The sequence below is a fragment of the Budorcas taxicolor genome, chromosome 15 (genome assembly GCF_023091745.1).
Source record: "Budorcas taxicolor isolate Tak-1 chromosome 15, Takin1.1, whole genome shotgun sequence".
Lineage (NCBI taxonomy): Eukaryota > Metazoa > Chordata > Mammalia > Artiodactyla > Bovidae > Budorcas > Budorcas taxicolor.
This window is the reverse complement of record NC_068924.1, coordinates 75,244,234-75,271,158: the sequence shown is the minus strand read 5'-3', so window position 1 is coordinate 75,271,158 and position 26,925 is coordinate 75,244,234. Positions and strand designations below refer to the sequence as shown.

The 26,925-nt window shown below is 48.0% G+C and overlaps 1 protein-coding gene across 17 annotated transcripts in view; it reads left to right on the top strand.

The window, feature by feature from the left end:
* The window catches only part of CELF1 (CUGBP Elav-like family member 1), a 66,595-nt gene extending 40,026 nt beyond the window's left edge, over positions 1–26,569 (top strand). For 2 of the 17 annotated variants that reach the window (XM_052652636.1, XM_052652628.1), the window contains 13 exons: positions 6,048–6,235; positions 7,729–7,811; positions 8,345–8,393; positions 10,273–10,404; positions 10,960–11,039; positions 11,593–11,754; positions 14,142–14,217; positions 15,639–15,767; positions 16,145–16,255; positions 16,947–17,132; positions 19,681–19,824; positions 20,275–20,441; positions 23,682–26,569. In XM_052652636.1, the coding sequence (XP_052508596.1) occupies positions 6,048–6,235; positions 7,729–7,811; positions 8,345–8,393; positions 10,273–10,404; positions 10,960–11,039; positions 11,593–11,754; positions 14,142–14,217; positions 15,639–15,767; positions 16,145–16,255; positions 16,947–17,132; positions 19,681–19,824; positions 20,275–20,402 (1,468 nt within the window). In that variant the 3' untranslated portion in view covers positions 20,403–20,441; positions 23,682–26,569. Of the gene's footprint in view, positions 1–6,047; positions 6,236–7,728; positions 7,812–8,344; positions 8,394–10,269; positions 10,405–10,959; positions 11,040–11,592; positions 11,755–14,141; positions 14,218–15,638; positions 15,768–16,141; positions 16,298–16,946; positions 17,133–19,680; positions 19,825–20,274; positions 20,442–23,681 lie in introns of all 17 variants that reach the window. The other 15 variants (XM_052652635.1, XM_052652627.1, XM_052652638.1 and 12 more) reach the window with 9 other exon arrangements.
* Positions 26,570–26,925: the final 356 nt, after the last annotated feature.

Genomic DNA, 26,925 nt, shown 5'->3' with positions numbered 1-26,925 from the left:
GACAAAAATTGCTGCAGGAGCTGTGGAAGGGCTGAGGGGGCCCGCTCCCTAGCTCCCTTTCTTGTTTATGGAAAGAGGTGTTGCCGATACCTACTCTGTGTAATAGAGGAACAGGGAAGCTGAGGGGCACTTGGCTTGCGCCCTGGGACAGAGGTGTTCTCTAGGCTGGGGTCATCTCTCAGCCCTGACCTCTTAGCGTCCCTGTTGTTTAAGGGGGCACTGGTGTGCTTCTCTGATCCTCAGATCTTTATGACTGTCCCCTGATGTCCCTTGAGTTCTGTGTACCTAGTCTCGTTCCCATAGAGAACAGCTGGTAAGTAACTTAGGCCGGTGTTTCTGGGTCCTCTCCATGCTGATGCTCTTCTGTGCACATTGTGAGCCAGAGGGCCAGGTCAGGGCCACAGGTGTCTGGAGACTGGGGTGCAGCGGGTGTTTACGCCTGCTGGCGAGGTAGACGGAGTAGTAAGCATGTGAGATTTTTCTGCCTGTGTGATGAGCAAACGGAGGCCACCGGGTAGTAAGAAGGGAAGAGGGGAAGTGAGTGAGTAAAGATTTTGGAAATGATTTTTGAACAGTTGTGAAGGTAGTATTTGCCAGCTTATTTGGCTACAAGGAACAGATTCCACTCAAGCTAGTATATATGAAAGGCTCTTCCTGTAAGGATGCAATGGGCTGGACTATAATATATCAGGAACTCTACCCCTCAAAGACGCGAAAACTCCAGCTTTTGGAGCCAGGGCACACGTTCGGCTGTCTGCACGTGCCTCTGCTGTTCATCTCCTGGATGGTTTTGGTTGCAGTGTGACTTGGCTTTGCCATTGCCTTTCCAGGATGTCTTGACACCGCCCGTGTCTCCCCCGTCCCCCCCCGCCCGCCCCGACCGTGCAGGTATAATTAACACAACACAAAGTTTACCCTTTTAAAGTGCACAGTATCAGTGATTTTTTAATTTATTTTTTACTATATCCATAAAGTTCTGTGATTATTACCACTGTCTAATAACAACTTTTTCATCACCCCCAAAAGAAACCCTGTACCCTTCAGTGAGCATGCCCTCCCTTTCTCTCCGCCTCTAGTTCCCATTCCCAGGCAACCACTAGCCTGCTTTCTGTCTCCATAGGTTTGCCCATTCGTTTCACAGACGTAGAATCACGCAATATGTCACTTTTTGTGATTGCTTAATGTTTTCAAGCTTCAGCTGCGTTGTAGCATGACTCCAGTTCTTTCTTGCCACTGCCCTTTCATCTTAGCTTAGCTCTGGCTGTCCTGAGTTGCAGCTTTTCCTCTTGCAACTTCATCACTGACTGCCTGTTTCTGTCAGTGGGTTCTAGGTTCTGTAGAGCAGTCCTGGGCAGCAGAACTTGCTGTGACGTTAGAAATGTTCTTCTGAGTAGTCCCTGCTGGTCCAGTACTTAGGACTCCAGGCTTTCACTCCTGAGAAGCTGGGTTCAACCCCTGGTGAGGGAACTAAGATCGTGTAAGCCACACGGCATGTCCCCACCCCCCAGAAAAGTCTTCTGTCTCTGATATCCTGTGTAGTCGACACTAGTCACATGTGGCTAGTGCCAGTTGAGAAACTGGATTTAAAAAATTAAATAGTCACACGTGGCTGGTGGCTGTTGTCTTGCTCAGGGCAGCTATAGGGTCTTGCCTAGCCGGCCTGTGCTTCTGTTTTAAGCATAGGGCACAGTCTTGGGTTTCTAGCCAGCCGGTGGACCATCTTGTTAGGTTAAGATCCGCCTCCTGGTCTCGTCATCAGGGGCCAAGGGATGGGAAAAAAAGTGGAACAGAACATTAACTCTGCCCTCTGAGCTGGGAAGTTTTGATAGGAAAAGGTGAAGACAGGGGTTAAGAGTTTTGAATGGAAGTGTACTTTGGCGACACAGCTCTTTGGTTCCCTGCCCCGTCTCTTCCAGATTGGGTTTCCCTTTTCTGTGGCGGGTTCCATCTGGAATCAGGTAGACAAGACAGCCTCTTGTCCTGATCCCTCCTAGTTTCTCATTCTTAATGAGTCGCGAGTTGCTGCCAGAGCCAGAAAGATAAAAAGAAGCGGATACCATGCCTCTTCCCTGAGATGCTGGCTGCCTTCTCGTCTCCCTTCTTCCCCTGTTGCCGTGGGCCTGCTCTCCTCTATTCCACCCCACTCCCCGGTCAGCACTCCACTGGCTGGCAGTGCTTCCACAGAAGATAGGAAGGTATCTCCACTGACCGGCCTCTTAGGAATGACAGGGACGTCATAGGTAACTTCTCCAGGGAGTTTGTTGAATTCACTGATTCTTGAATGAATGTAATAAATATGTTTAATTTATGATTACTGACTCTGAGGAGCTCTCCATCAGTGGGCAGGTGAGACACAAATTTGAGAATGTAGTAGGTGATGTGCAGAGTAAATGCCATACCTGGATATTGTGGGATCCTTGGCATGTCACGCTGGGAGTCTCATCCCCAGGTGACTTTTTTATGTAGTGGTTACTTCTAAGGACAAGTATGTGTCCTTCTAAGGACTAGAAGTATGTGTGGAAGGTTGAGAATGGAAGAGCATTGTTGCTCATCTCTTCAGACACAGTAACAGTTGATGATGAAGTTTGTGACTGCTTACTACATGCATATGTGGTTGCTTTTCTCTTTTTTATCTCTAGCTGATACTGGCACTTACATTTCTAATTGTATCTTCGTGTGCTCCAGAGAAATACCCCGTGTTTTCCTTATTCACTGATGCATACCACATCTTGAGCTCCCCTTGTAGCTCACTCAGTTGGTAAAGAATCTGCCAGCAGTGCAGGAGACCTGGGTTCGATCCCTGGGTTGAAAAGATCCCCTGGAGAAGGAAATGGCAACCCACTCCAGTGTTCTTGCCTGGAGAATCCCATGGACAGAGGAGTCTGGTCGGTTCCCAGTCCATGGGGTTGCAAGAGTCAGACAGGACTTAGCAACTAAAGCACCACTACCACACCACGTCTAACACTGTGCTTGCGCTGTGTGAAGAAGAGCTCAGTAGTAACAGGAGGAAGAAGTCAGTCAGTCCATAACTCCAGCTGGATGATGTCCACTGCGTCTTGAGCGCGGCCTGATCATTTGCTGTGCTCTAGAAGTGCTTCTCAAACCAGTGAAGGGCCATGTCCCATCCTCCCTCCACCCAGCTTGTAAAATACAATAAGATAATTTCATAGAAAAACAAAATAATGAGGTAAAGGCTTACATTTTGCATATCTTCTTAATTTTCAGTTAACCATATGTAAAATTATGGAGTGTGATTCTTGTAAAAGTTTTCTCATGGTTAAGTTTAAAGATTGCCCAAAGTTCTTAGGGGAGTCTTCTGGTTCTTGGATAGGTATACTCAGGGGGAAGGGTGATTCAGGCAGAAGGTGGACATGAAATGAGCGGGGTTTGGAGAGTAAAGAGAAAAAGGAAAGGCACTTGTCTGGAATGCTGAATCTCCACTGAACTTTTGGATAAATCACAAATCATATAGATCGACTACATTTATGCTTTTGCACTAAAAAGCAATGTAAAAACTTAAAAGTGGTACACAGATACAGAAGGAGGGGACAAACTGAGAGCCTCCAATGTTATACAAGCTAATGGGCTCCTGCCTCTTCAGAAATAGCTCTCTGCTTCTTTATGGTCAAAACATTCTAAGCACCATTTATTTGGGTGCTGTGAACCCTCCCTGGAATAGAGATGTGATTAAAAATTAGCAATATTTTAATAAAATATTAAAGTGAAAGTAAAGTCACTCAGTCGTGTCCGACTCTTTGCAACCCCATGAACGGTAGCCTACCAGGCTCTGCCGTCCATGGGATTTTCCAGGCAAGAATACTGGAGTGGGCTGCCATTTCCTTCTCCAGGGGAACTTCCCAACCCAGGGATCGAACCCGGGTCTCCTGCATTGCAGACAGACACTTAACCGTCTGAACCAAGTGGTAATTAGAGTTGTGAAGCATGGGTGGTAGGAAGTGATTCCCATTTTTTCACTGGTCATAGGACTTTAAAAAAAATTCATGATAGAATGATTTCTGTTACAACATTGGGATTAATCTTTTAGAAGTAGCTATATTTCTGCAGCAACTTGCCAAACGTGGTTTTAAATTAAAAGGGAAAACCAGTAAAACAGTGTATTCCAAAATGCTTAAAAGGGGGGGAAAGTAGATTGTTCTATGACAGTCAAATAGTCACAGGAGAGAATACCTGCTCTCTGGTCTGTGAGCCCTTTGTGCACAGCATTCATTTTTATCAGGCTTAGGTGCTTAAATGGAATTGTTGAGAACAAGAAGTGCTTCCCACCCCACATCTGGGTAGTTACTTTGAACCAGGCGCCAGTCCCAGGTGTGACTATAAGAATACGAAACGAAACCGCTTCTGCCCTCGAGGAGCTCTCAGTCTTGCTGGGAGAGGTAGCTGGAGTCAGAGCGTGCTAAGAGCTGTTCAGTCCTGTAACCGAGCTGGAAATTCGGTGCTGCGTGAGTCTTGATGGAGCTGACTAGTTAACCTGGGGGAGAGTGTGGGGAACCCTCATAGACAAAGCAACAGGGATTGGTTTATATGAGGTTTATCTTACACTTTTTGATGTTTAGTACCTAGACATGAAAATAGCCCTGTATTCAGTTACAAGAGGTGTAGAAATTAGAGGACGAACCACTAGATTCAGCATTCTCAAGGATTTTCAAATGCTAGTCAGAAGGCAGCAGTGTGAGAAAACGCGCTGCTGCCAAGTCGTGTCAGTCGTGTCCGACTCTGTGCGACCCCGCAGACGGCAGCCCACCAGGCTCCCTGTCCCTGGGACTCTCCAGGCAAGAACACTGGAGTGGGTTGCCATTTCCTTCTCCAATGAATGAAAGTGAAAAGTGAAAGCGAAGTCGCTCAGTCGTGCCGACTCTTAGCAACCCCATGGACTGCAGCCTACCAGGCTCCTCCATCCATGGGATTCGCCAGGCAAGAGTACTGGAGTGGGGTGCAATTGCCTTCTCCTGGTGACAAAACTTACTGTTTTTCTTTTAAAGAAAAGTGGCGTTTTATTTGAGGTTGAACATTAGAAAGAATGGATGAAAGAAAGAAAGACACATTTGAACATGGTGATGTAGTTTTTGGATTTATCAAACACTGACAAAAGTTAACCATGCTAACTATTTGGAATGTCAGGTGTTACTAGTTTGGATAAATGCTCAGAATAAGATTGTGAAAAGGTGGTAGGAGAAGCACTTTGATTCATTCTGAATGGAAACTTTTAATAGTGTAAGAGTTTCCCCCATGGTTCTTGACAGTGTCAGGGGTAGGAATGAAGGCATTTAAACAGGAGTGTTACAGGTTTGTTGCGATCAGATTCGAGGAATTTGTGGACATTATAACAGTTAGAGTTGGTAAGGGAATTAACTGGTAAAATCTTGGAGAAATAGCAGCAAATCGGATTACTTGGAAACAGAAGACCCTAGAATGATGACATCATTGTTTATATAACAATCGTTTGTAAAAGTTTAAGAGGTTTTATTTTGTTTTGATTGGAGGGCCTCACTCAAGAGTACCAGGATTATGCATGAGACAGCAACACCCAAAGATTAATGTTCTAGTCAGTTTTTAGGGCTTGGAAGTCCTTTGCTTCTGTTCTGACATCTACTGAGAGAAAACTTTTCACCCATCATTGTGTAGATTGAGAATCCTGAATCCTACCCATAAGCAGTAGTCTTTTGTGATTTTGTGGACATTTTATAAAATTTTATTAGCTCTACTTAAAAATGAGTAAAGCTTTCTTTAGGAACTTTACCTCTTAAGTTCTTCTGAGACTTCTCTAGCTAGACAAGGAATGACTGACATTCGTTACATTAGTTAAAGCCCAGGGTATCCTAATCAGAATGGTGCCTTTAGTTTGGGATCAGATGGAAGGGGTGGCATAGTGAGGGACGGCTGGGGAGCTCTGGTAAATTCAATGTAAGTAGTGAAAAGAAGTAGGTTTTTTTCCCCTTACTTCTTCAGGAAGTAGTTGAGACTTTTAAAGAAAAGAACTTTCTCTTAGAAACAACATGAATACATAATAGAAATTTCATTTTACGCAGCTCAAAGAAAATGAACGGCACCCTGGACCACCCAGATCAACCGGATCTTGATGCTATCAAGATGTTTGTGGGCCAGGTTCCAAGGACCTGGTCTGAGAAGGACTTGAGGGAACTGTTTGAACAGTATGGTGCTGTCTATGAAATCAATGTCCTAAGGGATAGGAGCCAAAACCCTCCACAGAGCAAAGGTAAGGGCTTTGGGTTTATGTGTATTTGCAGTCACGCGCGTGCTCTGTCTCATTGCCAGAATGCACTTGTGGTCATGGCGGGGGTGTTGGCGGGGGGATCTGACTGTCTTTTTGTTGCAGCTATATCTCCCAGTCCAAACATGTTTAATGGCTTAAAAATAAAAGAAAATCCTCATGAGTGACATCGTGAGGATAATCTGTAAGTTGGATCTTGGGCAGTCATTTTCAAGATCTGTAAAGTCGAGAGACAGACTCATGTGAGTGTCTCATTTGATCTTGGTAATGGAATGACAGAAATAAAGTTGAAGTAAACCAACCATGTAGGTGGTTTTTTAGTATTTTAGCTAGGGTAAGTGAAAAGAGAAAGACTGTCCAGGTACTCGTGGGTTTTTGTTGGTGTTACAGAGGCCTTCTGGGATGGCTTAGCAACTAGGAGGGGCTTGTTTATAGGTCACCTGGTTGTTACAGCCTACAAAATGATCAGGAGAAGGAAGGCAAGCTGCCTCTAGAAATACCCAGCAGAGGAGAGGGTTTATAGGACTGATAGTAGATAAGGTGTTAGCTTTGCCCCTAGACACGTGCAGATATACACTTGTTTACCCAGATAACCCATTTCAGAGTGATTTTCTATGGAAGCTGTCCTCTAGTACAGAGGTAAGCAAGCGTGATTGTCGTGCTTAAACCAGCTTAATAGCGAAGGGTCTAGAGCCGAGGAGTTACTTTCTCTTTGTGGCGTAGTTAGCCAAAAGTAAAAGGCATTATAGTTTCCGAAAATGACTGTCAATGTAATATACAGTAATTTAAAATCTTAATTGCAGGGTGATTTTAAAAGAAATCTATATCATATCTTATGGGACTGCGGGCCTAAGATTTACAAAACATACCTATGCCCTCCGATCCCCAGTGAAGACACAGAGCACAGAGTCCCAAGGTCTCCTCAGTCAAGTGCTGTTGGACATGTAATTATATTTGATGAGAACTAAGAGTCCAAGAAATAGATACTAAGAGATCCTTGCTCTTAAGTCATTTTATAATTTAATAAGTGATGACTGTGTTAAGGCATATGGTAGAAACTGGCTGCAGTGTAAGGCTTGTTCTGAGAAAGGGGGAGTTGTAGACCACAAGCTGTAAGAGGGCAAGGCTGAGTCTTCGTGCCCAGCGCACTGCCTGGGCAGAGGAGGGCGGGCTGAATGGCGTGGTTCTGTGACCTTTGTAAGGACAGCCACCTTGCCAGAGAAGCTACAGGAGCAGCTAAAGAAGACAACCAGGTGCCGATAGCAATAAAGAAAATGGTAGAAAATCTCTTTTTTTTTTTCTCTTCCTTGTTAGATTTTCTCCTTCTCCCTCCCTCCCCTCTCGCCACCCACCCACCCATTTGAATAAACCCAGCCCTGGCTTTTGACTTTCAATGTATCCCTGGAGGAGGGAGTGCTCTCGTAAATTATCTGCTTTCAAAGGACTGGTTTGATTTCATTAAGTATTGTTTATTGCAGGGTGCTGTTTTGTTACATTTTACACCCGAAAAGCTGCATTAGAAGCTCAGAACGCTCTTCACAACATGAAGGTCCTCCCAGGGGTAAGAAACTCCTACTAGTAAGTGGAACCGCGGTGGCTTTGACGCGTGGAGCACACTTACGGGGGGGAACAGGGTGACTGCCACAGCAACTGATGCAAAGGAGGAATAAAGGGAATGTTTCAAGGAAGATAGATTGAAAGTGATTCTCAGCCAAGAGAATTTTGACTTGTTGACTCACATTCTGTTTTGAGGTTCTGTTGAGGAGCGATAACAAGGCAGGCGCGAGTTCAGAGACAATTCTTCCTTTCTTTGGTGCGTCGGGTCTCGGTTGGTTGTGTCATTGCGGCGTACGGACGCTGGTTGTGGCGCATGGGGTTAGTTGCTCCAAGGCATGTGGGATCTTAGTTCCCTGATCAGCAGTTGAACCCACGTTCCCTGCATTGCAAGGTGGATTCTTGGCCACTGGATCACCAGGGAGGTCCCCAGAGACAGCTCTTAAAGCTCGGTTTTGGTATTTCCCTGAGAGTCCTCATCTGTGTTTCTGAATGCCTCCAGTGTGTGTAATGCTAATAGTCACGTGTCTTCCCTTTTAGATGCATCATCCGATACAGATGAAGCCTGCCGACAGCGAGAAGAACAACGGTAAGCGAGCACGTGAGCGAGTCCTCCCCGTATGCGGTTCCTGCGGGTGTGTTTGCTGTCCTCATGGCATTTGGGTTGCATTGTGCACTGATTGCCCTTCTGTGGAGGTATAATTGGCACATGATATGTCAGTTTCAGCTGTGCAGCATGATGATCCAGTGTCTGTGTGTGCTGTGGAGTGACACTGCAGAAAGTCTCGATCTGTCACCATGCACAGTTACCAGAGTCATTCTTCTTGTGATGAGAACTCTAAAGATCTACTTTCTTGACAACATTGAAACGTGCAATGCAGTATTAACTATAGTCACCATACATCCTCGTGACTTATTTTAAAACTGGAAGTTTATGTATAATAAGCTTATTAATACTTCTTGGCCTCCTTTCCCCATTTTGCCTGCCTCCTTTCCCTTGCTCCTGACAAGCACCAGTCTGTTCTCCATGAGCTCAACTGTTTTTTTGTTTGAAATATTCATATTTAAAAGAGAGCAATGCAGTATTTATCTTTCTGTGACTTAATTCACTTAACAGAATGGCTTCACGGTGCATTCCTGTTGTCACATGGGTCCACATTTCATCTCTCATGGCTGGAGAATAATCGTGTGTGTAAAATACCCCTTTTCCTGTATCCCTTCCTCTGTTGATGGATACTTAGGTTGCTTCGGTACCTTTGCTGTATAAACATGGGTGTACATAGATCTTTTGAAGGAAGTGTCTTCATGCTCCTCAGATGAGTGTCCCGGGTGGGGTCGCTGGGTGATACGGCGGCACTCATCCCGATGTTCCGGAGACCTGTGCTCCTTTGCATAGTGGCTGCGCCACATCGGTCCTGCCAGCAGTGAACAAGGGCTCCCTTTTCTCCACAAACTCACCAACACTTGTTCTTTTTTGTCTTTTCGATAATGACCATTCTAATATATGGGATGATATCTCGCTGTGGTTTGAGTTCCCTTTCCCTGATGGTTAGTGGTATTGAGCGTCTTTTGTGTCTCTGTTGACCCTGCATTGGAAGTATGGAGTCTTAACCACTGGACCGCCAGGGAAGCTCCTGGGGAAGCTCTGTTTGTTTGTTTTTTTTTTTGCTTTTGGTGTCGAATCCAAAAAAAATCATTGCCAAGACTCATGTGAAGGAGTTTACCAAGCCCAACTCACCTAGGAGTCTCATGGTTTCAGTTAATCTGTTACTTACTCAGAATTAATGCATTTTGAGTTAAGTTTTGTGTCTGGTAGAAGATAGTGATTCAGTGCTGTAAGTAATCTGTCATCTGAGTTCTTTAAAATAAGCATGGTAAATAGAGGCGATAAATAAGAGTTGACAGGGAAACATTACAGGAACGTCTGAGAGTGAACTGGAATGCCTCTGATCTGCATAGTTCCTTACCAACCAGAATAAGGAGGGGAACTGAAGAGATTCCCTCCCTAAAAAATTAGGAAGAAAAGCTTAGTCCTCAAGAAGATAACCAGAATATGAAAGTGGACCATTAGATTCACTGAGTGTGTGTTCTGCTTCTTTTGTCTTATCAGTTCAGTGTGAGCACTCATCCTTTGGTACAGCAGTGTTTCTGGTGAGAGCAGACCTCGCTAAGTACGAGGCAGGATGCTGAGTACTTGGTGTTTAATACCCACAGCAACCTCCGAGGTGAACCAAGTTTCCTCTAGTAATCACACGAGGAAACAGGCACAGAAGGGTTAAGTAACTTCCATGAGACCCTGAAGCTACTATATTTCATCTAAGTGCTCCCGGTTATGATTTATAAGAGCAGGTGCTAAGGTATGAAACAGAATGCATCTTAAAGTCCGTGCGGTAGGCTGGAAGGCACAGCGCTCTGCTGCGCCGCCGCCTGCAGCAACGGCCAAGCGTTTGTGTTCACTCTCTCAGCAGTGGAAGACAGGAAGCTGTTTATCGGGATGATATCCAAGAAGTGCACTGAAAATGACATCCGAGTCATGTTCTCTTCGTTTGGACAGATTGAAGAATGCCGGATACTGAGGGGACCTGATGGGTTGAGCCGAGGTGGGTACACTTTTAACTTTTAAAAGTACCTTTAGTACCTTTGAAAGTACGCATCTTAAATTTGGAGTTATTTTTAATTGGATCAGTGGAGACCAGTGATCTCCAGCTGCCGTGAATGATACTATCAAGATGGAGAGGGTTGAGTATGGTGTTGTGTTTCTAGGTCCCGTCATGATTCCTGTCAGTTGATCCCAGTTCCCCCAAGGAATCTGCATTCTGCACTTAAGTGTCGTGCATTAAAATTCTCTGTTTCTGTCCTTGGAGAAATTCTGTGCCAAAGTGCGAACACCCCTTTCACGAGAGAAACTAGAGAATGTGATTCCTCCTTTATCTGTCAAGCACTTTCTCTCCTGTTTGTGCTTCCCTGATTTCTCCCTGAAGCGTGTATCGCCTGGTGGTAACACATCACCTTCCCCACTAGATCGAGAACTCCTGAAGGCAGGAATCACGTCTCTATTGGTAGCATGGCACTTGGGCACATAGTAGGTGCTCAGTAAATGTCGGTCAGATAAATCAGTAAATGAATGGATGAGCTGTTGACTCTTCTCTCACCAGGTTGTGCGTTTGTGACTTTCACAACAAGAGCCATGGCACAGACAGCTATCAAGGCGATGCACCAAGCACAGACCATGGAGGTGGGCGCAGGCGGGTGAAAGGGAGGGCTCCCCAGCGCCAGAGCGCCAAGGCCACTGAGCGCCGAGGCCCGGTACCATGTGTAGCATTTGCTTGCCCTGAAAGGTGCTGTGTGCGAAGTCACTCTAGTCACGTGCAACACTTTGCAGCCCCGTGGACTGTAGCCCACCAGGCTGCTCTGTCCGTGGGATTTTCCAGCCAAGAGTACTGGAGTGGGGTGCTGCTTCTTCCTCCAGGGGCTCTTCCCGACCCAGGGATCGAACCCGGGTCTCTTAGTTCTCCTGCATTGGCAGGTGGGTTCTTTCCCACTGATGCCACCTGGGAAGCCCTGAAAGGTAAGCCAGCTAAACATCTGAAACACTGGTGCTTTCTTTAAAGTTAGCATAGTGCAGCTAGTTCACCCTTTCAAGTTACCTTTTGCCACTTGTGTCTGTCAAAGAGGAGAATCATTTGGCACTGAATAAAATGAGAATGCAGCCCATGGGACCCTGGAAAGGAGGGTTTCCCTTCACCCAGAATGAGGAATTTGACCCTTTGGTTTTGGTGTTTTCGTAGGGTTGCTCCTCCCCCATGGTGGTAAAATTTGCTGATACACAGAAGGACAAAGAACAGAAGAGAATGGCCCAGCAGCTCCAGCAGCAGATGCAGCAAATCAGCGCAGCCTCTGTGTGGGGAAACCTGGCTGGTCTAAACACTCTCGGACCCCAGTATTTAGCAGTGAGTCCTGTGGTTTGCTTTCTGCAGGCTGTGCAGGCTCCCGGCTGTTTCTTCTCCTGCTGTCCCTAGCTAACACATATAATAGCACTCACAGCTTTTAGCGTATCCCAGGTTTTACAGAAAAATTCAGGCAACACGGTGTTCCTTGTCACGTTAGTCTCACGTATGCACTGGCTCGCTCTCTCGTCACACATCGTTGGTTATATTTTGAGCTTCTGCTCCAATTAGAGTGAATTCCTAATTTCCTAATACAAAGATTTGGAAACATGTGTCCCTGTCCCCAAGGAAAAGAATTCCTGGGGAATTCTTAGCTACCAAGTATCTCTCTCCATCTCTTTCTTTAGTAGATGTAGAGGCCATCAATAAAATTCTTCCTGAGCCTTCCATGAAGAGTATGACAGTAGATTTTCCCATTGACAGAGAGGTCAAGAGATTAACATGGACATTATTAAATGAGTATTACAGGTGTCTATTTGAGTTCACTAAATAGTAAATAGATTTCCTTTAATTTGAGTTCTCTCTTGTCAGGTTTGAGTCATATAATCCAAAAGCAGGCTCTAATTTGTTAGACTTTATTAGGTCTGCAGTGTATGTTACAGGGGATTATCACTGCTTTAACCCTCAAAAGAATCACAGATGGCACAAGACACTTAAAACTGTCTCATCTTAGAATCAGAAAGAACAAGTCATCTGTGAAGCTACCAAAGAAGGAAAACAAATGGTGAAGCCACTAGGTTAGTATGGATAGCCTAAGAATACACACAGAAGTGTAGTCATTCATTCCTCATCCTTTAACATATTATTTTACATGGAGACAGAAGAAAGGCAGTGGTTTCTGCCCTCGGTGCCAGGTTTTGGCTAATTTGATGCCCTCTGGTTTCTATGTTTCTAAAATATTAGAAGAATTATCTTTGCTGGTATTTCTCTGAAATCAGAAAGCCTAGATGGTGGTTCTATTTCTGCAGATTAAATTGTTCCTTGGTGCTAGAACATTGCTTATAAGTTGAGAAAATTCTTAGATTTTAGTCTTCTGCCAGAATGATAATGCTTTGGAAATTATCTCCATGGCGTGTGCTTGCTTTTCTTAGAGGGTTTGGCACCTCCTCTTAGGGAAGACTCACCTTTTTGTCGTCACTACCACATCTAGCGGGCACATGATGGTATATGTTGAGAGCTGTGGCCCCTTTGTTTCAGTTAAACGTGATCCCCGCGCTCAGAGCTGGTCTCATTTAGGGAGCGAGTGCCAAGTACAGTATGTGCAGCCCACTAGTTGGGACTGAGCCCGCTGGCCAGGACACCGAAGAAGACAGAAACAAAGACGTGTGAGTGATGGCCTGCGGAAGTGATAGCACGCCATCATTAATTAGGAGGCGCTAGAATGTGTCAGCCTGAAACCAGGGCAGTAGTTCTTAAATCTTCCAGGTTGTGGAGCCCTTTGAGAAGCTGAGAAAATTCTGTGTGTGCGCACTTTTTCATCCTACTTCTGGAACTTTGTGAACTTGCCTGAAATGCCTGTAGACTGGAGAGATTCATGATGACAGAGGAGCCAGGTCAGATGTTTGTAGGAATGGGTAACAGATTGAACCGAGGATCCAGAAGCAAGAATACCAGCCATTCAGTGATTGGGTTTGAATGGAACAAAAGGTTCCAGCAGGTTGTTTAGATCAGGGTTCCAGTTTGCTAGGTACAGGGTAAGGCCGTGGAGATTCACAGCTTACGGACAGGTCCTCTCGTTGTATTTGTTACGGAACACTCACTGAAAGAGAACGTTCCGTGGATGAGTGCAGCCTGCGCCGTCATTTGGTCATCTGCAACAGTGAGGTGAATGGGGCTAGATGAACGCGTAGTATTTTAGTCACAACAAGGTTGATCTAGTTACAACTTCATCGTGGCTGGTAAAGGATACTCTGAGAAAGAGCCTGAAATGGTCCCACTTGGCATTTTAAGTAGTCGGCTAAAGTAGAAATTAGGTCTCCAGATGGGAACAGCCTATAAAATAAGGTGTATGGACCTGATCAAGGAGGATTTGGGAGAGAAGTTAGACATGGCAGTCGCTCGTCTGCAGACGCTCCTGAAGTGGGCTGCATGGCTGCCTGAGCTGAGCTCGGGTCTCCCCTCGCGCTCTGTCCTCTGCTGCTGCGCTGTGTTGCCAGGGACTCGGGCCTGGCTTAGGACGCAGCTGACATGGCCGTCCTCTGCGCCAGGGCTTCAGCTGGGTTGTGCTGTCGTAAGCCTCATGTTTTTGTTGTGTTGGCTTGGGTTCTTGTCTTCGACTTTCTTCTCTCTGGGGGCCTCTGCACTCTCGCTTTGCTGTGCTGTAGAGTTATCCCAGATGCAGAACCAGCCCTCACTCTCACTCTTGTTCTGTTTTTTGGTGTAATGTCTAGCTTTATTTGCAGCTCCTTCAGCAGACTGCCTCCTCTGGGAACCTCAACACCCTGAGCAGCCTCCACCCGATGGGAGGTAAGTGTTTCACTGCTGCGGAGGAGCAGCACCAGCCAAGCCAACAGACGCAGCTAACAACAGTCTTGAGAGTTTTCTACTGTTCGTGCAGGAAAAAAAAAATTCCCACTCATTACATAAACTTGACATTAGATGAACACCCTGGGACTCATGCCTCCTCTCTCGAAGGCGGCCCGTTTAGTTACTGGTGTCATAATGCTCTGCAGCTGTCTGCTCCCCACCCCTGTAAGTCTCAAGTAAGAAGAGCTGTTAGTACCTGCAGACTGTCTGCAGCCACTTTGATAAGGAGAAAATTGCACGAATTATTTCCACAATAAAGTGACTTTTCCAGTGATTCTCAGAGGAAAAGTATAAGATGGCTTCTGTGTGTGTGGCTTGCCCTGCAGCTGCTAGAACCTCGAAAGTTAGTGTCTGATACATGTTATTCCTTAGGTAATTACTATTTTTGGTGTTAACAAACACCAGAAACTTAACTGACAGATGCCCAAGTTGTTAACAAAGACGGCTCCACAGACAAACCCGAGGCAGGGACAGGGCCGCTCCAGAGCCGCCCAGCCCCACCCCCCCAGCACTGGGATACGGCTAGGCAGGTGCATCTGAGGAAGGGCTACTCCTAGGTGAGGTGCAGCGTGCCACTGGGGAAGTCTGATGGATTCATTTTTTGTCCCCGGGACTCAAAGGTTGCTGTGTTTTCAGAAAGTTGCCAGATTGTAAATCTGTGCTGCAGCCTCTCTCTCCTCGTTAATTCCCCACCCCTGCCCATCTGCCTTTCCCCTACCTGGTGAATCGTTTGCCGCACGTTGGTGCAGTTCAGATTTTTTCTCTCCTTTTGCCAGTGTTGCTGGGTTCCACTTGGAGGTCTTCTCCTCGGAGTTTGTTTTCTCTTGTTTTTCTGATGATTAGCCTGCTATTCAGGTGGTGGTTCTTTCTTTGTTCTCTCTACTGTTGCAGTTTTCACATGTCATCCCTCCATGGTCTTCTGGATCTCTGCTACATTTTCTGCTTGGTTCGCCTCCATTGCAGAGCAGATCCCCTGTAAAGCATGAGTGAAGGCTCAGATACAGATGCATTCTCTGCCTTGGGCTTTGCCATTGTTCTCTTCAGTCTGCCTGTCTCCATGGTAGACCACAGAATCCACCCCTTTTTTTCTGATTTTCTAGTTGCCCATCCATTTATTAATGCTCACTCACTTGGGCTGGCCTGCTATTGTATTAGACATGTCTTATCTGAGGAAATGTCTAGTTTCTCAATGAGTTGAATGGTACCTGAGTCTTTTTGGAGCTCTATAGTATTGCCTGTAAGGCTTATACCTCGAATAGTTCCACTTTGGGATGAGCCTTCTGCCAGTCTGCACGGTCATTGCCGGAGTGGATATAGGGCACTCTTAGCTGCTGGCTGATCGCGTGCTTTGGATGTTGCAGGGTTAAATGCAATGCAGTTACAGAACCTGGCTGCACTGGCTGCCGCAGCTAGTGCAGCTCAGAACACACCCAGTGGTACCAGTGCTCTCACCACGTCCAGCAGTCCCCTCAGCGTACTCACCAGTTCAGGTAAGCATGTGATAGCGGCCGGGCGCCCTTGTGGGCCTTGGGCAGAATCCTACCTGAGGATTATGTTGTTCTGGAGAATAGTTAACCCCCATTTCCAAAGGGGTCAGATCATGAACAGTAAAGTCTCAAATGTCTTCTTCTGAGTTAAGAGAGCTCTCATAGTTTTCAGTTAGTTGTAATCATCGCTTCTGTGTACTGCAGGAGCGTGTTGTTTCCAGAATCATTCACTGGGGCGAGCAGAGGGCGGGGGACTTGGTAACCGAAAGCCCCCCTATAAAGAGAATGAAGAGTTGAGTGACACGGCTTGTGCTTTGGCTCCTGTTGACACGGGAAGGCAAGTGTTGGTTTGAGTTTAACTGGTGGGTGTCTGACAGCAGGGTCCTCACCGAGCTCCAGCAGCAGCAGCTCCGTCAACCCCATCGCCTCCCTTGGAGCCCTGCAGACATTAGCTGGAGCAACAGCAGGCCTCAACGTCAGCTCTTTGGCAGGTGAGGGCCAGTCCCTGGAAGTCATCCAGTCACTCTGTGCAGGTAGCACATTTTAAACTGCTCTGGTAGGGACACTTAGAGTGAATGGTGGGGGTGGCCCAGTGGAGTTAGAAATGAGCGTGGGGTTTTGAGTCAGACCTGACCCTGTACCTTAAGACCACCTTTCTAAGGGCATTTTCTCGTCTGTGAAGTGGGACTAGAGTTCTCTGAGGATTGTCAGGTAAAATGAGAATCCAGTGCAGTGCTGAGCACATCACCTAGTACAGCGTCTGACCGTGGTACACGCAGTAAACGTTGGCAGCTATCCCGATGATGGGATTCACCCACATCTATCATACAATGTATGCACTTGTTTTAGGCCCCAGGCCTGGGACTATTTTACCACATTCCATTCTTAGGAGAAAATGGCAGCGAATCCAGAGAAGAAGTGGGGCAGGTCACGTGTCAGTGGTATCGCTTCTTGTGCAGGTTGGAGGATGAGCTGCCTCTGGGTGTGGCCGTTTAGAATGTCCCCGTTAGCCATGGGCCCTGGTGACAGTCCTGAAACCTGACCCGTCAGATGGCTGTTCCTTCTCAGGGAGAAGCTAAGGAGGAGATGACAAGGTGTACTTGGGCATTTGTCTTTCGCATCAGTTGAGTCTTTCCGATTTGTCGATCCTCCTCCCCCACCCCCACCCCCACCCCCACCAAGGGATGGCTGCTTTAAATGGTGGCCTGGGCAGCAGCGGCCTTTCCAACGGCACCGGGAGCACCATGGAGGCCCTCACACAGGCCTACTCGGGGATCCAGCAGTACGCTGCCGCAGCACTCCCCACCCTGTACAACCAGAGCCTGCTGACACAGCAGAGTGTCGGCGCCGCTGGAAGCCAGAAGGAAGGTGAGTGCGGGGGGACTGGAGTCAGGGCGGGGTGGGCACACTCTCTGCACCAGCACTGAAGGGCAGGCAAAGCCCAGGAGAGCTGTTGAGGTGGTGAGGCCAGCACTGCTCTTTGGCATTGTCAGGGGTGGACTGAGAAACTGTGGTCTGCACTGGAATGTGTTCTGGTTGTGGCTCGTCTCAGAACCTGTGTACACCCTCCTCGAGTGGGGCTACAGCTTTCAGGCGAGGAAACATACTGGCCTCACTGTGTCTGGTGCCATTTGGCAGTCTGTTTTTGAGAGGAAGTCTTCTCTGTTAGAAGTCTGCTCGAGGATGTCTTCTCTCTTAGAAGTCTGCTAGAGGAAGTCTCTCTTAGAAGTCTGCTAGAGGATGCCTTCTGTCTAGGTGTCCCCTTAACCCTGTCATTTGGCGTTTTCCTAACTTTCTCATCTGTGCTTTTCGTTACTGAGGACAAACCGAAGGACGATGAGACAGAGTTACAGCCTGTGGGCTGATGGAGTGGGGAGTAGGTGCTTTGACACAAATGGTAGTAAGTTCAGGAGAGGCTTTCTAAGCAGAAAGAAGCCTGAAAGTGGTTTGTGTGAGTAGAAAACGCTGCTGACATCTCTGTGCTCTTATTTGATGGGTTTTCATAGCCAGGAGCTGGCAGGATCTAAGCGTTCATGTAGGAAAAGACAAGCATCCTCTCTTGCTTTAGCCCCTAGGAGCCCTGGTGCAGCACGCCCTCCCTGCTCTAAGCTGGACATTTACCACCTGCCCTGGGCTGTGTTGACAGGGAGCTCCTGGAACCCTGGAGACAGGCGGGGAGCAGAAGCGTGAGGTGTCCCAGTGGTGCTCTGAAGAATAACACACAGGAAAGCAGAATAGAGTGCCAGAAGGGTAGCATTTTCCGTAGAGGTTTCTCCAAATGGACGTTTTAAGCGCAGACCTTAGGGAGGGAAGGCGCGAGCCGTGTGTGTATCTCGGGGAAGAAGAGGAATGGGGCAGAGGGGCAGCAAGCGCAGAGACCACGAGGCACCGTGTGCCACAGCATCTGACGACAGCAGGGAGGCCGGGGCGGCTGGAGGCTGGCTGCACTGCCGCTGTAACAAGACTCTTCTTGAGTGCGTGGTGCGTGTATGCAACAGGCTGTACCCAGCCGTTAGAGAGAATGGAGCAGTGCCATTCTCAGCAACATGGACGGGCCCTAGAGAGCATCGTGCCGAGTGAGCTACGGCAGAGAAAGGTCAATGTGGTGTCGCTCTGAAACGTGCTGCGGATGAGCTTGCTCACAAAACAGGAGGAGTCACAGATGCAGAACAAGGCGGGAGGGCTAAGGAGGGGCGAACAGGGAGACTGAGGCTGACACACACACACCGAGACACGTGAAGCAGACCAGTGCGGACTGCCGTGCAGCACAGGGAACTCTGCTCAGTGCTCTGAGGACCTGTATGGGAAAAGAACCTCGAAAAGTGGATATACGTGTGTATACGTGTAACTGATTTACTTAGCTGCACAGCAGAAACTAACACCACGTTGTAAATCAGTTATACTCCAGTAAAAATACTTTTTAAAGCTTTTCTTTCATTGGGAAGTCCTTGAGTTGAAGAGGAAAACATATTCTGTTTTTGAGCTTTGGTTACTTATATAGTGAAAGTCACTCAGCCGTGTCCAACTCTTTGCGACCCTGTGGACGATACAGTCCATGGAATTCTGCAGGCCAGAATACTGGAGGGGGTAGTCTTTCCCGTCTCAAGGGGATCTTCCCAATCCAAGGATCAAACCCAGGCCTCCTGCATTGCAGGCAGATTTTTTACCAGGTGAGTCACAAGGGAAGCCCAAGAATACTGGAGTGGGTAGCCTATCCCTTCTCCAGCAGATCTTCCAACCCAGGAATCGAATCAGGGTCTCCTACATTGCAGGTGGATTCTTCACCAACTGAGCTATCAGGGAAGCCTGATTATTTATCATAGGCATGTATTTTAAAAATACATGTTTACTGAGGCACAGTTTACTTATGGTAAAATTCACCCTTTGGTGAATATAGCTCTGTGAGCTCTGATGAGCACATGTAGTCACTTTCCTGCCACCATAGACGTAGAGTATCTCCATGACCCCTAGAAACTCCCTCCTGTCTCTCTGTTGTCAGTCCCTGCCCCACCTGACTGGCGACTACTGACCTCTTTGCTGGCCCTCTAGTTTCTAGGCACTCTTTTGAAACCCATTTTACATATAATCTCTTTCTACTGGGTTTTTTTTTTTTTTTTGCTCCAAATGCAAATCTGCCTGCTACTATCCCAGCATGCCATCCTCCCACAGGGTCAAATTCTGCCCTCTGTCGGTGAGACAGAGCATGAGAATGGTGAACAGGAAAGAGGGGAGGAACCTGTTGCAGAGATTGCCCTTCAGCTCTCTGTGTGTTTGGAGAATCTTTTTAGTTCTCCAGACACATTTCTGTGTTTTGGGGGATGCTGAGAGTTTTAACACAGGTGGAAATGGGGCTCAGCTGGTGCGGGGGAGAGTGTGCTTGACCCTGATGCCGTTTCAGTCAGTGGGAATCTTGCAGGTCCGGAAGGAGCCAACCTGTTCATCTACCACCTGCCCCAGGAGTTCGGAGACCAGGACCTGCTGCAGATGTTTATGCCCTTCGGAAACGTCGTGTCTGCCAAGGTTTTTATAGACAAGCAGACAAACCTGAGCAAGTGTTTCGGTATGTTGGTGTTTCTTCTGGTGTGGGGAGGGTTGAGTGTCCAGTGAGCGAGAAAGAGAAGGGGCTGACAGCAGGAAGAGCTGAGTTTGACTTTGTTTAGGTTTAGTTTAACTTTGCTTTGAGTAGATTACATTACCTCGTTTTGAGCCTCAGTTTATTTTTTCATTTCTCTAAGTGGGAATGGTGATTTGTACCCACACTGTCGCTCCAGGGGTAAAAATAATGTATGGAAAATGGCTTGGCCAAAAAATACTTGAGGATACTGTGTAGATGTCAGCTGATACTGTTAGGAACCTGATTTGTTGCATGTGATGTAATTTCAAGAAGTCTTCCTGCTGAGAAGAATTGAGATTTGAGACTCAGCTCATGTAAGGATCCTGCTGCATAAGGAGGACTGAGGCTGTCCTTGCCTCTTCACGCCCCTCACTGGGTTTCTGCTTGGACACACAGGTTTTGTAAGTTACGACAATCCTGTCTCGGCTCAGGCTGCCATCCAGTCCATGAACGGCTTTCAGATCGGCATGAAGCGGCTTAAAGTGCAGCTCAAACGTTCGAAGAACGACAGCAAGCCCTACTGAGCGTGCTCCCCTCTGAGACTGGAGTGAGAGGGTCTTCTGGTAAGTGGGGGAGGAGCACCCTAATGATTCGAAGCCCTAAGGCTGTGTGTTGACAGCCCTGGACCCTGATCCCTGCCACTCTCGCAGGCACAGCTTGCCCTGAAGACTCAGCTACTGCCTTCTGTGGGAATTTCGCTTCGTACAGAGGACAAGTTTGTGCTTTGGTTTCCAGTGTTTTACTTTGGAGTTTAGGTGCCATATCCTGAGTTTTTTTTTTTTTTTTTTTTTTTCCTTTATTTAAAAGTTTGCTGTGTTTGTAACCAGTGTGTGTTGAGAAGGACCAACATCAAACTGCCCTGGGGGAGGAGGGGAAATGGAAAAACATTAAGAAAGAGAATCAGAATTTGCCCCAAACTATCCCAAGAAAGAGGACGAAGTTAGACGAAAGTGGACCCCCAGAATCTTCCTGAGCACGAGAGTGGGTGACGTGAGAACTGATACCCAACAGTTTTTGGGGGCATAGCAGGTGGGGTTGGCTTTGGAGAAGGAGAGTGACTTGAAACCCGGCAGCCCTGGGAGCTGGAGGCTGAAACTCCTCTGTAACCGCCTTCACTGGAAAGTCTGCATTCTTGCCAGCGATTTTTTAGATTCTCATCTAGGATTTCTGCCCGCTTACCTAAGAAGGGGTAACAAGTCTCTGGAAATAATGCACCTATTAAATTAGCCTAACATGCAAAAAGCAGGGATTTGTCATCCGTTACCCAGCCAGCCATTGGTGTTGGATCAGCCCTTCCTTCCTGGCTGGTGGCTCTTAGGAAGAAACAGCCAGTCAAAGGGGTCGTGTATAGTTTATTTCAACACCAGACCGCTAGACCACGGCCCATGTCTACCAGGTCCCTTTAAAGAAGGCCTCTCGGGAAGACACTGTTGGGTTTCCTGTTTTGGAATTGACCACAGCAAGGAATGTCACTTCCACCCCCAGCCACAGTTTTCTCGTGAGGGTAGATCCAGGAAGGGCTTATGGGATCTGGCAGAAGGGAGCACCTCTCCTGAGCAGAGCGATTAAAAGCCGTCGCTGGGGGAAGAGGAGCCTGCTTCTCAGTGTACCTGAGTCCTAGGGTTCCTTTGAGCCGGTGCTGCATTTCCCGGTGGCCAACACCCAGTTCTTAAAAGGATTAAGCAATCCGAGGTTGCCTCCTTGGTTGAGATGGCCCAGGCATGGCGTCTGGGTGGAGACAGGCCCCTCTTCTGCCCCTCCACCCCCGTGCTCTGCTCTTGGTGACAAAGGCAACGGCAGGACGTTTACAGCCTCCATGTGCGCTCAGTGTTCATTTACCTCAGTAGCACCCTGTTCATTTTCGTCCTCGTGCTTACAGTCAGCTCCCTGCTGCCTCCCACAGGTCTCACTCCTGCCTGTGACCCACACAGCCTCCGGGCTCAGCCTCTGCTCCAAGAAGTGCTGGTAGTGGGGAGGCCCGGGAAGGACCTGGTGTCGGGAATGTGTCCCTGGGCAGAAGTGGCCCTGTTAGGATATGACCCGCAGCCAAGGCCAGGGACCGTCCCTGGGGTCCTCAGCCTCACAGACGTCAGCCGTGCCCCCTAGTGGCAGAGGCGAGATCACAGGGGTTGGTTTGCTGTCAGTCAGACGGGGGCGGTCTCCTTGCCATTCTGTCCTCGGGCCTCAGGTGAGCGTTGACCGGCTTGCTGTTGTGCGGGTAGTTGGTGGTGGTGGATTATCCCATTGAAGCTGGGACAGCTGTTCCCTTCTCATAGTGATAACTTGGGTCTGTTGTCCTCTAAGAAACATGAAACATACTTCTTAAGCTGAACCACGTAAACTTGAATTCTGCGCACTGGGAGAAATGTGTCCTGTGTTTCAAGGATAAAACTGTTCCAAAGGCTTCCAGGGTCATGATGGGATTTTTTAAATAAATGCAAAAAATAAAAATAAAAAAGAAAAAAGAAAACAAAAAAAAGAAAAAAATGCTAGGTTGGGGAGGCGCTGTTCTGAATCCCAACCGGCTGGAACCAAGAATGTCGTTTCTATTTTTATAGAAGTTTTATACAGCTCCGGGGTGGAGAATATTTATTACCTAAATTATATCTCTGGAAAAGGCCAGGATTTTATAGAATCCAGAATGTGATTGTTGTACACACAGGGTGCTGTGTATGATTGAAACTACTGACTTTGTGGCCGTCTGCAGCCCAGCCAATCTGCCTGAGGGGGAGGCGTTAACGCTGTGAATTGGCGGAGGAGAGAGCTGTGCTCCCCAGGTTGCTGCCGGTCTCACCTTCTGTTCTGTCTTCCTCCTTGGCCCGCGTGGGGTTTTCCAAAGCCCGGAACTCCACTCTGTGCCCACCTTTGTCCCTGTCCCTCCCTCCTCCCCCATTTCACTGTTACTTGCTTACCTATTTGTCCTGGGCTCCGGAACCCCTTTGCTATTGGCATGAAAGTTAAAGGTGTAATCCGCCTGCCTCTGATACCAGACCCCGAGGTTTCCTGCCTGCTGTGGGTTCCCTCGGCTGCCCCGGCCCCGCGAATTCCCACAGCAGCGCCGCCCTCGAGCACAGTTCTCTCCCCGGGCCAAAGGTGGTGTTGTGGAGAAGCTGCTCCCCCTACAAGTCTCACGGTGTGAAAAGGGTTCAGCTCGCAGAGGGGAGACTCGCAGTCAAGTCTTAAGCAGTGCTTTTCTGTTGTGGGGGTCTCACTTACATAAACGTGTTTTCTGCTGTAGCTTTGTTTCTTCCTTGGGTTTCATCATGAAATTGATTTGCCTTGAATGCAGCCAGACACTGTCTCCTGGGTCCCGCAGGAGTGGCCAGGGCCCTCGTGGAAGCTAAGAGCTTGGATTTCTGGCAAGAGGGCCATCCCTATAGGAAGGGGGAGAAATTCTGGCCCTCTCCCCCAAAGAATTCGCACCCCCCGCCCCCCCCCACAAGCCAGCAGCTCCAGCTGTCTCTCTGAGTCTCGACCAGGAGTGAGACTCGGGAGGCTGAGGCTCTGCTCCGCCCGAGAGCTGCTTTTCAGATGCGCTTGGGCGCTTCTGGGGAAATCCAAGCCTTAGGTTCCCCGTGTCTCTGGCAGTTGGATGTTTTCTTGGTGTCCTCCATGTCCTTTTTGACTTTCCCGTGTCCATTGTTAGCATGTGCAAGAGTTCCGTCATTGCCCAGCCTCCCCTGCCCGCCTCCTCATTTCAGGGCTGTACACAGTGAGTGTTCCTGTTCTCTCTCTCTTTGTTTGGATGTATTGCTCTGTGTAACTCAGTGGGTCTCCCTCTTTCTGGTTTGTTTTTTTTCTAGATTCCTGCCGTTTGTTCATCGTTGTGCCTAAAGCATGTCGATGTGGCGTCAAGTACATCGTCCAAATCCCTGTCTCTTCAGCTTCTCTGATGCTTGAACTCTCACCTTTGACCTTGTGTTGACCTTTGATGCTGATGTGTATTTTTATTATGTTTGTTTCTTTCTTTGTTTTTTCTTTTTTCTTTCCTTTTTTTTTTCTTTTGTGCTGCCAAATTGGTTTTGCTAGAACGACTGCTGAAGGGGAAATATTTAAACTTGCATTTGAATATAAAAAAAATCTATTTTTCTAGAACTTCATAAGATAACCACTTGATTTTGTGATTCCAATTCTTTGTAATTGTCTTCAGAGCAGCCCTACTAGCACATACCGCGTGGTGTTTGTATTTCTGTGAACACACAGCCAGTCCGCTTCTAGGCTTTGTTTCTTGGTGTGTTTAGTTTTAAAGACAACTTTGGAGTAAACAATGAAATAAAAGATGTCACTAAAACCTTTGAGGCTCCTGAGCACATTTTGCTGATACAGTTTGTAGGGCTTGAGGAGACTGCATGTGTTCCTATTTTTGTTTTTTTCTGAGTTCGCAACTGCAGAAAGCCCCTGAACCCTTTTTCCTTTCTGACCACCGGCTGCAGCTGGGCCCAGGCAGCCCCCACCGCCTGTGGCCCTGCCGGGGAGCGCCCTTGTGGGGAGCCTGCGGGCCCCGCCCCCCCGGCCCCGCTGCGCCCACCCCACGCCTATTCCTGCCGTCTCCACAGCAAAATGTGATGCTTCGGGTTTTTTCTGTTTTTGTATTGTTTTTGTGTTTTTGTTTTGGATTTTTCCCTTCCTACTAAGATTGTGCCCAGAAACCCGAGCTCTGCGTGTTTCCTGCTGTTTCTTCACACCTCCGTGTTTATCACCTCCACCTCTCTGTTTTCTATAGTTTGTGCAAAAACTGACCGATTTAAAAGGGTTTCAAAGAAGCTGTTTTAAATTGTTGTGGGGTTGATTTTCCCCGGGTTGTGCTGTTGTGTTCTGAAGCGGCAGCTTCCTCCTCTCTCGCCCTTAGAGCGCGCGCCTGTGCATTTAGACTGTCTCCCCACCAGGCCTGCAGGCCTCGGGGGGCCTCCGGGGCCGGCTGCTCTGCTCAGAGACGGGTGGGAAGGGGGTCCAGAGAGGCACAGGAGCAGAGAGAGCACCCCGGGGCGGCTGTGGGCAGCAGGAGGCTGAGCGCACTTAGGGGCCCCGGGCCTCCCTCGCCCCCGGAGGCGGAGAGTGCCCTGAGCCTCTCAGAGGCGGGCCATGCCTGCACCAGGCGCCAGTGCCCCTGCCAGCGTGCTGTGCAGCCCCCGGCCCCCGCCACCCCACTCTGGCTCTTCACTGCAGCTCTGCTCTTGCTTAGCTGTTGGGGTGGGGGTCGGGGCGGTTTTTTTGTGTTTATTTTTTTTAACTGGGTGAAGAGCCAGATAGCTACTGTCCCCGGGTGCCAGGCAAGCCCCGGTCCTTGGTTCCCTGAGGGGAGCCTGCCCTCCTCTCTTGGGGCACCATCCAGCCTCAGGGTCTGCAGGGACTTGAGTGAGAATGTGCATGGTGAAGGGTGAGGCCAGAGGAGACGTGAGGTCGCAGGGTGGGTCTGTGGAGGTCAGAGGTTTGCAGGGGTGGCGTTTGGGATAGCTTCCACCCAGGCCTGAGCGGCTGGTGGGCTGGTGGGTGAGTGAGCGAGCTGGGAAGCAGGGCTGTCCAGGGAGGGGCGGGGCGGGGAAGGTAGAACGCTGTCCGCGTCGTCCTCGCTGCAGGTGATGAGGAAGGGTCTCGGCAGCGTCTCTGCCCCGGGACCGGGCAGGCAGCCTAGTGTTAGCTCGGGGGCCCCTTACCCAGAGGAGAGGGTGGCCAGGTGGAGGCCCAGTGGATGGTAGGCTGCTTCATTTCTTCAGAGGGGTGAGTGGATGGAAGGAGGCCAGGAACCCCAGCCTGAGCGAGACCGCCGCGCACCCCACAGTCTGACTGCACAGAGCGGCCTCTGTGGGCAGAAGGCGCCGAGGCTCCCCTCCCTGTGTATTCAGAACCCATGTTTGCCAATATATTTTGCTTTCAATTCCAAGAGGAGCTCTGGGAAAACCTGTGGATAAAACCAAATGCCAAATGTTGGACGTTGTTTCCTTTTCCTTTTTCTCTCTCTGATTGTTTTAATTGTTTTGTGGTGGTTTTAATGGATTTGAGACCCTGGAGCGGCAGCTGCCTTTCTGATTTCCAGCTGCTTTTTGTGAATAATTTAAAAAGAAAAAAAAAAAGAAACTTTACATTTTGGAGACAAACCTGTGTGAGTTTTTTATTGGTACAAACGTTGTATTTAACACTAGGGGTTTTGTACAGTTTTTTGCCTTTTCTACTAGAAAACAATGTAAAGTGATTTCACAATGTGAAGAGAAAAAATTGCCACTATGACCAAACGCACAGTCTGTTCTGCAGCAACAACGGGATTCAATCAACTCAAAGTCGTGATTCAGCCGTAGAAATGCTTTTTCTTTACCTTGTTTGAGCTTTTCCTTTCTTTCCTGTTTTGATTTGCAAAAGAAAATGTCTTTTTTGTGTGAACTTGTGTTGTACTATGTAGAAAATTATGGATTTTACTTTAATGGTTTAAAAAAAAAAAAAAGGCAAGAAGAGCCCCTGTAGCTTTTCTGACCTGATCACAGAGTTTGTGTAGTGGATTAAAAAAGAAAAAAAAAATTGTTACAAGTTTGGAGCAAGGGAGTATGTGTTTAAAAGGAAATCTTCCTTTTTTGTGTGTTTTTCCTTTTGTCCCAATGGGGAACCTAAAATCTGTTTTAATTGCACAGACACACGGACAAAAAGTCATTTTGTATCTGCCAAGTGTGGTACCTTCCTTTGTTTATTTGCTATTAAACTGTTTGAGAAGAACTGCCGTTGTCTTCTGTGTTACTGATTGCTGGGGCAGGGGTGGCCTTTGGGGCAGATTGGCCTTCCTGAGGAAGGGGTGGGCACTCTGGTGTGGTTTCATTTTGATGTGCCTGTTAGTATCCAGTGGGACCACCGCAGACTCCTGAAAGAACAGGATTTCTTTCAGAAAAGTGCCTTCTGTATGGATCCTGCGTTCTTCTCAACGGACCCACTAACCAGGAGGCCCTTACACAGCTTTTCGGCACCCTTCATTTCTGTGCTTCTTCCATCGCCAGTAGTGGCCGCCACCCTGCAAGACTGGCCCAGACCTGTGAGTGCAAGTCCCTTCCTTGGCTGCGGGGTTCC